This window comes from Solea solea, chromosome 9, assembly GCF_958295425.1.
Source record: "Solea solea chromosome 9, fSolSol10.1, whole genome shotgun sequence".
Taxonomy (NCBI): Eukaryota; Metazoa; Chordata; class Actinopteri; order Pleuronectiformes; family Soleidae; genus Solea; species Solea solea.
The window spans coordinates 11573905-11586586 of NC_081142.1; the positions used below are offsets into that span (position 1 = coordinate 11573905).

General features: G+C 41.2%; 1 protein-coding gene across 1 annotated transcript; it reads left to right on the forward strand.

Moving 5' to 3' along the window:
* Positions 1 to 323: 323 nt before the first annotated feature.
* Positions 324 to 10182, forward strand: vtg3 (vitellogenin 3, phosvitinless). The gene is made up of 28 exons (XM_058638721.1): positions 324 to 363; positions 918 to 938; positions 1031 to 1182; positions 2030 to 2281; positions 2376 to 2537; positions 2634 to 2782; positions 2859 to 3009; positions 3225 to 3382; positions 3848 to 4013; positions 4089 to 4214; positions 4338 to 4556; positions 4771 to 4988; positions 5081 to 5178; positions 5261 to 5385; positions 5474 to 5575; positions 5669 to 5788; positions 5950 to 6139; positions 6239 to 6326; positions 6499 to 6684; positions 6971 to 7109; positions 7191 to 7359; positions 8071 to 8180; positions 8260 to 8346; positions 8443 to 8649; positions 9189 to 9334; positions 9436 to 9574; positions 9697 to 9816; positions 10006 to 10182. Exons 1-27 carry the CDS (start codon positions 324 to 326, stop codon positions 9802 to 9804), a joined length of 3828 nt encoding a protein of 1275 aa, XP_058494704.1. The 3' UTR covers positions 9805 to 9816; positions 10006 to 10182.
* Positions 10183 to 12682: the final 2500 nt, after the last annotated feature.

The following is a 12682-nucleotide window of genomic DNA, read 5'->3' on the forward strand; positions in this document are numbered from 1 at the left end:
GACTTTGTTGCATCTAGAGCACTTGGGGCCGGTGTGTAAAATTCAACACCAGTAGTTGTCACTTTTTATAATATTCAGGAAATAAAAGAGAAAAACATAAAACTTTATTTTACACTAAAAAAAATTACACATTTATTTTTTGAATAGAGATTCGTGAGGCAGTTATCTGTACCGCTTGTGTCGCTGTGACAATGTCACAGGTTTGACACAGTTTGGCAGTAAACAGTATGTGTTTGTATTTGATCCGTCAGTGCCCAATGAAAACCTGTGCTGCTAATATAAAGGACAAATCCGAGATGTTTTGCTTCCACTGCAGTTTCACCATGAGGGGGCTTCTCCTTTGCTGTTTTGTGGCCCTGGCCAGTAAGTTTTCACTGCTTCATTATTATTTATTGTAATTTATAGAAGCTTTTTTCTTCCCATTCTCATTATTTTTATAGATCAGCAAGTTCAAAATCATTTAATCTTACTTTCACAGATTCTGCTGGACTTTTCTGGTTCATATATGTTTAACTTTGACTGTAGTATATTCACTATAGATCGTTCTTTGACGTCTTAATCTTTCATGTACCATGTCTGAATCATAATGTGCTGTTAACTTAACATGTTTTAATAACATGTCTTTAACATGTCTTAACATGTACACTACTCTGCTTGCGTCTTAGGCTACTATTAGAATCATTGTTGTAGTAATGCTGTAATGATCATACAGTGTAAGTGTCTCTCTTCTCACTATCACTTTTTTGGAACAAATTCACAAAATATGGGACACATACAATAATATGCAGTTTTAAAGTGACAACCTCCTAAACCTGGAGTGGAAGTTTAATTTATGTTAGCTGTGTTTGTCCATATATTTCATGTCCAAAAATATTTGCACAAGTTTTAACACCAACCCTGTGTTTGACCTCTTTCAGCGTGCCAAAGTGTCCGTTATGGTGAGTATTTATACGTGAGAAAAAGAAATGTCTGCAATATAGAACATATTTCATTAGAAACATCCAACAACATTTGTGGTAACACATTCCAGAGCTCAGCCTGAACCCCAAGAAGACCTACGAGTACAGATATGAGGGTGTGGTGAACTTCGGACTTGGCATGCCAAATATGGCCGAGTCTGGCGTGAGAATGACGTGCAAGGTTAACATCACTGGTGTCTCTGCACAGACGTTTGTCCTTAAGGTGAGAGCTATTTATATGTTTAAAAAAAACATTTGATTCTTTATTTAAGTCATTTGATTCCAGAAGTTGTTTGCTTCCCAACAGCTGTTAAACAGTGTGTGTCTACACCCTCTGTCAACAATACCTGTTTTATTCATCTTCCAGTCGTAAACAGATGCTATGTTTAAACTACAGCTGAAACGATTAATCGATGAACTATTTTGATAATCGATTAATCAGTTTGAAGCTTTTTTCATGATTAAAACAAGATTTCTGATTGTTTAAGCTTCTTAAATGTGAATATTTTCTCCGTTTCTTTGCTCTGGATAACAAAGAAATTAATAAAAGTCAATCATTTTGGTTTGTGGACAAAACAAGACATTTGAGAACATCATCATTTCCAGGTTTGACGAACACCAATCAACATTTTTTAAGGTTTTCTGATATTTTATGGATCAAACGATTAATCGATTAATCGAGAAAATAATCGACCGATTAATCGATTATGAAAATAATCGTTAGTTGCAGCTCTAGTTTAAACTCCACTGTGGTTATAGCAAAGTAAGTAATCAATAAGTAGGACAGATCAATGGAGATCAAATACTGGATTCATACGACACGGATGTGGCCTGTGAGTGACGAAACTGCTTACATAGTTTCATTTGTCTAATTTGCATATAACATATAATAGTCTTGGAACATTTAAATCCAAGTTAAACGGTGTTAACATAGTAAATTGCCACATGTATGTTTGTGTGACTGTTGTTTCTACTGCATATATTCTGTATTTTCTATGTGATTTCACTGAACTGTAACTGTTAAACTGGTTAAATACATGCCTAAATAAACATTCCTCTCTGTTTCAAAGATTTCCAATTTAGTCTTTGAGGAGTTCAACGGCGTTCCGGGGAAGAACAGCTTCACTGCCTCGCCAAAGCTCAGCCAACGCATTGCTGCCCAGCTTGTCAAACCCATCATGTTTGACTATGCCAGTGGACACATCAGTGACATCCGTGCCTCGGCTGACGTCTCTGACACCGTAGTCAACATTGTGAGGGGGATACTGGGTTTCTTCCAAGTCACTGTCAAGACCACACAGAGGATCTATGAACTGGAGGAAGTGAGTCCCTTGCAAAACAAATAAACTGCCCCATCTTCACATGATACTGCTACAGTTATAAGACAAATGGAACGATGTCCTGCTCCGTCTCCAGGTTAGCATCCATGGCAAGTGCCAGAGCAGCTACGCTACAGAAGAAAACAAGGAAACAAAGGACATGACCATCACTCAGGTTGTGGATCTCAGCAACTGCAGGGAGAAAGCCGCCATCTACAGGGGAATGGCTACTGCTGTGCTCGATCACGTCGCCAAGCAGGTCTGTTTTCACTCACAGCAGACTAATCTGATTCCACTGTTATGAATTGACACCACAATCAGTTCCTATCTGTTGTCCTTGTGTCCTCTAACCTAGAGAGGGGAATCTGTGGTTTCCTCAGTGAGATATGTTTACACCGTCAAACCCACAGCAGAGGGAGGCCTCATTACCAAGGCTCATGGTCTGGAGCGACAGTACTTCAGTCCCTTCAACGTGAAGGGCGGCACGTTCAAGATGCAAGCAACGTAAGACATAAGATACAGGCCACAGTTTGGACACCGTTCTACAAACTGGTTGTTTTTAAAATAACTTCTCGTGCAGGAAGGACATAGTGCTGCTCAGTGAGAGCGACACAGAGAGGGCGGTCATGTTCGGGCCAGGGGAGAGCAAGGGCAACCTTGTTTACAAGTTTGTCAATTCCATGGTCAATATACCAGTGTTGATGCAGAACCTGGATGACCCAGTACCAAAGGTAATGATACACTGGTAGAGTCAATCAGAGCGGCTATACCCACCTCTATACACATGGAAACAACTCAGTGTAACATATACAAATGTATGAACTCGATATGAAGACATCCATACGTTTTGTGTTAAGAACCCATTACCACAGTGACATGTGTTTATTAATAAGCTCTGGAAATGAAACAATAATTGTCTGACACGTGTCCGCTCTCATTTTTCCAGGCTATTGCACTGATCAAACGTCTGGCTGACGTGAACAGTTATCAGATTGACGTTGCAACGTCTGATGACACACTGAAGGTTTACCAGCTCCTGCGGGTAATGCCTTATGAAGGATTAGAGCAAATGTGGAGACAGTTTAAAGGAAATGAAGAATATCGGTAAGTTTGTAGGCGCACTGTATGAATGTGTGTGTGTGTGTGTGTGAACGGCACAAACTGTAGCAGCTTTGAACGGTCATCACGAAAAAGAGAAAAGAGCTCTACGACTATGGACTCTTACTATTCAGCTGTTCTTTCATGTGGAGTCAGATGACCAAAACGGTCTTGTGCCATCTTTAAAATCTGATTCCGATCCACTTCGTGTCATTAGGTAATTGAAGCTTATTGTCCCACTTACTTCCAGAAGACTCGCGTCCAGTACATTACCTCTGATGAATGATTTATTACTTTGTGAGCCACAAGATAGAACAATGATGAATAAAAGATTTATTTCATACTCTGCAAGAACAATTAAAAACGACATTTGACCTCATCTTTTGCACCTTTTTATCTCTGTTGGTGTATTTGACAAAGTGTCTGATTAATCCATTTTCTCTCACTTATTGTGTCTTAAACAACAACAAGACGCTGGTTTTTAGACATGATTGTCGAGGTTGGTGATGTTAGAGTCCTGAAGTTCCTGGAAGCGCGGTTTCAGGCTGCAGAGTTGTCTGCAACTGAAGCCCTGCAAACCTTTTTGTTGTCAATGAACCATCTCGACCCCATTCCTGAGTTGGTTGAAATGGCTAAAGTGAGTAGAGATGTTAAGATGTTCAGATGTTCAATTTGATCATCATGTCAAAGTATCCATGTCTCTGTTGTGCAGATGTTCCTGAACATGCCCTTCACCAAATCAAACACCCATCTGTGGCATACAGTGGTGCTCTCCTATGGTTCTCTGGTGTATAAGCACTGTGCATATCACACACCTTGTCCAGTAGATGCTGTTCAGGTAATTAAAACAAGATTCAATGAAATTCCTTCTGATGGAAACTTGAAGACAAACAGAAAAAAACCTTTATCAAAAGCTGAATGAGTGTCCAAAGTCTCTTGCTGTGTGACTTGTGTGTATTAGCCTCTGCTGGACATGGCCCTGGAGGCTCTGAAGAACAGCAATGACACAGATATGGTCCTTGCAATGAAAGCTCTGGGGAACGCGGGTCATCCGGGCAGCATTAAAACCATCATGCGCTTCCTCCCTGGAGTCGCAGCCACGGCCGTCGACCTGCCGCCTCGGGTGCTAAGTGCCGCCGTGCAGTCCATGAGACTGATCGCTGCTAGAGACCCCCACAGTGTAAGAACGACACATCACATGAAGGCTAGAATATGCTTTCTGATGTTCCTTTAGCAGCATTACGTTATTTGTGGTGGTTTTAAGAGAATGGAATAATATTGTCATCCTTGTTTTTAGCTCAGAAAAGTATAGTGACTCACACACGGCGACAAATTACAAATGTCCTGGACAGCAGGTTCTGGAATGTGTCAGCAATTTTTTTTTTCCCCCTCAGGTCCAAGATATCAGCATGACTCTGTTCCTGCAAAAGAACCTTCCCGCTGAGATCCGCATGTTGGCCTTCATGGTGCTGTTTGACACCAAGCCATCGATGGCTCTGGTGTCCACCGTGACCTCACATCTACAGCAGGAGGACGACCTCCACGTTGTCAGTTTCACATACTCCTACCTGAAAAGCATGGCCAGATCCAGTACACCGGACAATCACTTCCTGTGAGTACGAGGACTAGTTCAAGTGCATTCGATTTGTTCACATGACAAAGTACACGATGCATAATCCCCATTTTTTGTGGCTTCTGCAACAGTGCGACCGCCTGCAATATGGCCGTGAAAATCCTGGCCCCTAAATATGGTCGTCTGAGCTATCACTACAGCAAAGCAGTGCGAATGGACTGGTTTAACGGTAGTGTATCACGAAATATGGAGGGCACCATTAGGACGTTTCACGAAATCAGTTCACTTTTCTTATTTCTTTCCCAGTGCAGATGATTTCCTAATCGGCACAGTGTCCGAAGTCTTTATGCTAAGAAGTGCAACAAACCTCTTTCCCACGGAAATCATGATGAAAGGAAAATTTCATTTCATTGGTAGAATTCTGCAGCTATTGGAGGTACGGCGTGCTACAGTGTTATTGATCGTCTCTTACTTTGCTAGACACTTTGTGAACCGCAGGGTTTTTTTCTGTTTGCGTGCCACAGTTGGGTATCCGCGCCGAAGGGATTCAGGAGTTGTTCCGCTCTGGCATCCCCTCGTTTAGAGGAGATCTGAGTTACAATGACCTCCAGGCCGTTCTCGACGTGGTGAGTGTGCAATAGAAACATTAAAGTGAGAGGATCACAGTACAATACATCCCTTTGTGTGTTCGGGTGACGATCATACTGTGTCGTTTCCAGCTGAAAAACTGGGAAATTCTCCCCAGTGATAGGCCACTCATGTCTGCCTTTGCACGTGCTTCTGGACAAGAGTGGTTCTTCGCTGATATGAACAGAGACTTCCTTCAATATATCATCAGGGTGAGAGAATAATTGACCAAAGCCAGTATTAATGATCCATTCATGCCGAAGCCAGCGCTGACACTCGGCGTATTATGCGGTTAAATGGCCTACAAAGCCTCTACATGCCCCCAACCCCCCTCCCCCCCTCCACCCCTGCTGTTCTGTGATCTTACTTGCAGGCTGTCAGTCCCGCTGCAGGGAAGGAAAGCCCTGTGTGGGATGTGATTGAGAGTTTAAAGAAGGGAGTATCGTGGCACAAGACCAAGATGTTCTTGATATTTGAAGTGCGTTACTTCCAAGCAACAACTGTGGGTCTCCCAGTGGAGATTAGCAAATATTATGGATCACTCAATGGAATCACTGTTAACGGTGAGCAGATCAATTATTATTGTTATTATTATTCTTAGTATCGTTATTTCATTCTTCTATTATTTTGAACTGTTATCAATGTTGGGGTTTTTTTTGTAGCCAAAGCTGCCGTATCTCCACCTCTCACTGAACATCTTGGACAACTCCTGACTTCCGACATCACGCTGGAGTCTGATGGTTTTGTCGGGTAAAAACGCTGAGTCGCCCTTAATTTAAAGAACATACACCATGTCTTCTGCATGTCTGGCAGAAGACCATGTCATATGGGCTATTCACATATCTCATAAGCCAGGATGCCTTTGTGCACCATGTTATATGTTAATGTTGTTATTGTTATTATTTCCTTTTTTTTTTTGCAGTTACTCAAAAGATTTTTTCCTTTACTACGGGATCAACACAGAACTGTTCCAGAGTGGCACTGAGGTTAAGGCCAAAACCCCCCTCAATATTCCATGGAGGTTTTCTGCCAAGATCAATATTCCTAAAAAGAAGTTTGAACTTGACATCCCGGCATGCAAACAAGAGATTGAAGTCCTTTCAGTCAGGTTTGTGGGAGAAAAATCAAAAACTCATTCCTGATTTTTTTTGTTATTCATGAATGCATCTCTAAATAAAACATGGTTACAAGTAGGAAAAACATGTTATTTTAGTAAAAGCACCCACAGACTAACAGTAACAAACCCTAGCATTTTGTTTTGAATTAAGAATCATACTTTTAAATCATTACCTCAACTGTATGTCTATGTTGCTGGTTTAAATTGAATAAATACTATTTACAAGGCAGCCAACATGCCCAGTTTAAGAAGTTGTATTCCACTTTCCAACCAACAGCTCAAATGTGTACGCAGTCTCTAGGAACATCGAAGAACCGACAATGGATAAAATTACCCCGATGATGCCCAAAGATATCGACTCAAACCATGAAATTGTCCACATGGACCCTTCAGTTGTGAAGCCTGAATCTGATCAGGTACAGCGGGAAAATAATGTTATGACTTTAACAACACGAGGATGTAACGCAACCTTTTTTTTTGTGATCATAATTTTACAGATGATGAAAACAAACACCTGGCATCCACTTACCAAAATGTGCGCTGAGAGCAACATCTACGGCGCTGGTCTGTGTGTGGAATCGGAGCTAAGGAGACAGTATTATCACGAGGAGTACCCCTTGTACTATTTCTTGGGATACACACACTTTGCAGTCAAAGTAGCTCCAGGTATTTACAGCAACACCACACGATGCTTCTAAACGAACACAACACACATTCAAAGTGATGCAGGTTGATGGTGAAATATTCTTTATAGCCCAACTTGCTGTAAACCAGTCTCCTTGTGTATTATATTACAACATAGTCTATTTAACACAATCTCTATGCTGTGACCTTCAGCGTAGAGCAGTAGAAGTCACTCCTCACGGGCGCTTCTTTGTGTTTTCAGTCATACTTTCACCTGTTTGCAGGTGGATTATTCTGCTCATTGGACAACGATTTGAATGCAAGGAATGTTTATTTATAGTTAGATATAGATAGATTTATCTACACGCTGCTGTTCTTACAGTAGATACATGTCTTAGAGTAGAGTGTTTACAGAATTGACCTCTGCAGCTCATGTAACCATCAGCAGGTTCATCAGGTTCTTTATCTACAATCTTGAAGAACCTTGACAGAAACAGTTAACAGGGGCTGGGTTACACAGTACATCCCATTCTCTGACTTAAAGACATTCCTGGGGGTCTCATTGTAAACCTCACAATGTTTTATCTCCTGCAAGGCCATTGTATTTAAATGGCAATATGGTTTGCAGATGTTGATATTAGATGTAAAACTAAAAGGTTGTGGCCCTCAACTGTAAAAAGCTCTCCACAGCCTCCAAAGCATCTGGTCGAGCTGATCATATTAGCACTGATGTTATCATTTTGCTCTTATTAGTCCAGGGAAAGAAACCTGTTGACAAAATCCACTTTGAGGTCAACGTCAATCCGAGCAGACATCCAACGAGCGCATACCAGGTGCTTCAGACTCTGCGGAAGCTTTCCCAGGTATCTGGCTGCTCCATCTCTCCAGCTGCTCCGATATTCCTTTCATTTAAATTCTCCCGATCCTAAATTGTGTTTACAGGGAGCCACTCAGCAAGTGCATCTGTCCTCTGATTCTGCCTCGAGCGCCAGAGGCTCTAATCACAGCCGCCGTGACAGCACCGTGGAAGTAAGCTCGTGACACAAACGTGACAGGAAATCATCAATGCTCGCGTTGCTCGTGACGCACTCGATGTACGTGTGCTTTCTCTGTGTCATTCCTTAGTTGTTGGACTCGACACCTGAGGCTTTGTTCACCATCAAGGCTCTGGCCTTGAGTAGCAGTGAGAAGCCAGAGGGATATGACGCAGCCATGTACTACACACGTGAAGCCGATGTAAAGAACAGCCAAATTATCGCGTCCCAGGTTGGAGAGGACACCAACTGGAAGATGTGCATGGACACCACTGTGAGTGGCCATGCCCGGGCGCAGGTAGGTGAAAATCACACAGGAAGTGACTTTTGTATATTAAGTAGAAGAAAGTTAAACAATAATACTATTCATTAGTAACAATTTGCCTTATCTATTATTTCGCCAAAGTTTCTTTAGCTGCTTTCAGACATGCACTGATGTCCGGATAGATTGTTTCTCTGGGATCCTGCCAGTTCCCGCGTCACATCTCTGGATAATGTCCAGAGTTCATGACTAAAAACCGCTATACAGTAGATTCCTCACTCATCCATCCCAGATAACTCCATTTTTGACTTGAAGGCACAAATATATCCATTGTCATTTAATAGATTTAAGACTTTTAAGGCTATTAAATTGATTGCCTTGGTTTTGGACGGTCACAAGTCACCAAAAGTTGCAAGCAAATACTCGTGTAGTCACACAATGTCACACTGGCCAGTTTTGTGCATTGCATTGTCCCCTCATATTACATCAGTTACGTTTAAAACTGTCAAACGGTTGTTTGTAGAGTTCCCCCCCCCCCCACCACCCTCACAACAGATCTCTCGTGTTTGGCTTAGGCACACATCGCATGGGGAGCTGAATGTCAGTCATATGAAATGTCAATGACAGCTGCGACTGGACATCTGCCTGGTGCCATGCCAACGCTCAAGGCCAAAGTACATTGGACCAGGATCCCAGAGAGCCTGGCTGAGATTGGCAGGAGGTAAATATACGTGCCGTTTGTAACAAGAAAAGAAAAAAAGTCATTTGGTGATTTCTGTTTCTGTGCGTGAAATGAGCTTCTTTTACTTTTACCTTCCCCAGAATCGAGAGCTACATCCCAGGTATCGGTTTCCTTCTCGGCTTCAACCAGGAACCTGAGAGAAATGCCAAGCAGGAGGTTTCTGCGTCGGTTGTTGCTGCCTCAGCAGACAGCCTCGATGTGAAGATTAGACTCCCAGAGGTTGTGTTGAATGGAAATTTTCAAGAACCTACATTTTTAAACGCGTAATCTCTGAGGCCTTGCTGGGCACGCGATGATTCCTGAGTGCTGTATTTACATTGATCTTGTGTCTTTATCATTAGTACACAGTCTACCGCAAGGCCATGCCATTCCCTCTGCCACCTGCCAGTTCTGACGAGGTTCAACGCGACACAACAAACACAACCGGAGATGGACTGGGACATGCGTAAAAATAAATAAATGTGTGTTTAAAAAGCATTTACTTGTTTTTTTGTTTGTTTGTTTTTTTTACATACACACACATGTGCATGTGTGTGTGTGTGTGTGTGTGTGGTGGTGGGGGGGGGGCTGTTTTTTTATGCAAAGCCAGATGAGCAAAAACAAGCAATGAGCATTTTTGCTTGCTTCATGAAATTTGCTTTGTGTTGCAGGAGGACAACAAAGCCCAGTTGGGAGCCAGATGTCTCTTCTCACAATGATAACATAGGAATCTCACGACCGAGATGAAATTAAGCATCATAAACGATATCCGTCATACCTTCAATGTCACCAGTTTAAAAACAACCCATAAAAAGGTCTTAATTTATTCATGTGAAGGCACGTTCATTCCCAAGTAATAATATAATACTGGCTAACTGTGGGGGAAAAAACAGGATATCACGTGATTCAAATAAAGACCAGCGTGTTCTAAACCAACTTCTCTGTGTTACTGCATTTAAAAGAGTTTTTAGAAGATAAACAGCATTTCTTGTAGATTGTTTCATCACATTGGATTCAGAACCACATGATACAGTATATGCATGGATACTCGACATAGGATCACTAGATTCCGATTAGTACTTTTTACTCAAGTGTCTTTATATAGTTGGTGAAAATGAGAAAATAAAACTTCATTAGATTGCCTATAGGTTTTGCTCAAACCTCGGTAAATACTGTATATTTTAACATAGTAATGGGAAAAAAGCAGTCTAAATTAAAATGATATTTATTTCTACATCTGGTTATTTCTGTTGTTTCCCCCTCCCTAACAAGCCCTAAGTTGTACTGATTAAATCTTAAGACACTTGATTTATTCAAATTTAAAAACAAACTCTTTTGGGTTTTACCCATTTTTTTTCCCCACTTGGTCAAATGAAGATCAAACGTCATCATATAAAATCATTACGGTGCTCACATTCTATTAGAGTCAGATTAAATTGAATAATCTTTGTGATTTGTTTATTTGATTTGACTTTTTGCTTTCAATCCCAAGTGGCCCTTTAACTTTACTGCTGGTAAAAAAATAAAGTTACATTTGAGAGGCAACTGCAAAAAACAACAACTCTGTCCTCTTGATTGGCTTCAGTAAGTTAAATCCTGTGAGTTGTAAATGTTCTACTGAAAGAAAAGAACGTTTAAAAAGGACTAAATGACCTGCTCTATTTGTTCAATCAACTGACGCAACAACAGGACTGTGTGTGGACATCACAGTGTCCCTTTAGTTCCTCTGTAGAGAACTCTGATGTGCCCTGATGTTAAAAACAAAATGCCCAGTGCTCCATAGATGGCTGAACGACAGTATTTGATTCCCATACTTATTTATTTTTATATACTAATTACAAGGATGAATACTAATTTGAGAGCCAAAGAGAATGATTTAATCCTAACTAAAGACTGGTTGTCGTGACTTCCCCTGGCTCCGCTCCTCCTGCCGACACTGATTTAGCCAGATGGCGTTAGGATTGCAGTGAAAAGACACCCGCCATCAAACGCTGAGCAGGATGAGCACAATTATAATGGCACCATTATGTTCCATTTACATCTCTAATATCCTGCAGGCTTTCAAGTGCCGTGTGATGGGCTGGTTTGTGTATCTACTGTGCCAACATGACGGCAAGATACACATCACGATCAGGACACACTGACCCTTGTGTTGACATGACATCAAAAGGTCAAATCAACTGGTTAGAAAGTATTGGTGAACGACCAGGTCATTTGGAGGAGGACACTTGTCTATGATTGTCATGTGCCCCATTAGGCAAACTATACCTGTCCAACTTGACAGTATAGGATGTAATAAAATCATGATTAGAGACTTGTATGGGTAGCTGTACATTCTTTTTTGTAGAATTAAAATTTACAACAAGTGCAGAAAATATCTGTATGCACCACAGGCCTCTGGAAACATCACCGGATGATGAATAATTAAAAAAAAAAAAAGAAAGTTTGTTTTAAATGTTTCTGGAATTTAGAGTGCTTTAATACAATATGCCAACGTGCAATCACTTTAAAAGTCATTATTTTTGGCACTTCTGTGTGTGTGTGTGTGTTTTTGTATTTGTGACTTTGTGAGGACCAACAATCATATAAACTATACGGAGTGAGGACATTTTGTCTGGTCCTCACTTCTTTACGGTGCTTTTTTGGGCTGGGCATCAGAGCCAATTCACCCAGAAATATACAGGGTTTTTTTTTTATTAATTTCCAGAGAAAAATGTGTTATTCGATCATCAGACGGTGGATTTGAGATACATGTCTCATTCCACACATCCAGAGAAAAAAATCAATAAAATTGACAAAAAGTCGACGTCAAAGTCACTTATTTCACAGAAAATATCTGAAAAAAAAATCAAATAAATAATATCATTTAACCAAGTGGGGGGGAAAAAATGGGTGAAACCGCCCTTTAAGACTAGGGTGAGGGGCTAGGGAAGGCATTATGTCTATGAGGGTCCTCACTGTGAATGAAGCGCACACACACACACGTGTGTGCTTTATTAAGTGAGCACTAGAGGACAGTGTTTTCCTGGCAATGTGCTCAAAGTCTGGCACCAGTGTTTGTTCACTTCACAGGAATGTTGACACGCTGAGGATAAATAACATATGGCACCAGTCAAAGAGCTGCAGCAGATTTACGGCTTCCAAAACAGGACACATTCACTATATTTTAGATATTGGGATGGTAGTCTCTTCATACTGTAGCTGCCCTCACTTCCTCCTCACTAATCCTCTGCCCTTCCCGAGGCACTATCACTGCTCCATCTGTCCTCCTTGCTCTCTCTCTCTCTCTCTCTCAAACATTGAGCTCATTCACTAACAGAGAAAATTGGTTTATTCCTTTGTAAGTAT

Coding starts and splice junctions, on each gene's coding strand:
- vtg3 (XM_058638721.1), top strand. CDS start 324: ATGAGGGGGCTTCTCCTTTGCTGTTTTGTGGCCCTGGCCA. Junction 5,789..5,949: donor TCCTTCAATATATCATCAGG/GTGAGAGAATAA, acceptor TCTTACTTGCAG/GCTGTCAGTCCCGCTGCAGG. Junction 8,347..8,442: donor GCCGTGACAGCACCGTGGAA/GTAAGCTCGTGA, acceptor GTCATTCCTTAG/TTGTTGGACTCGACACCTGA.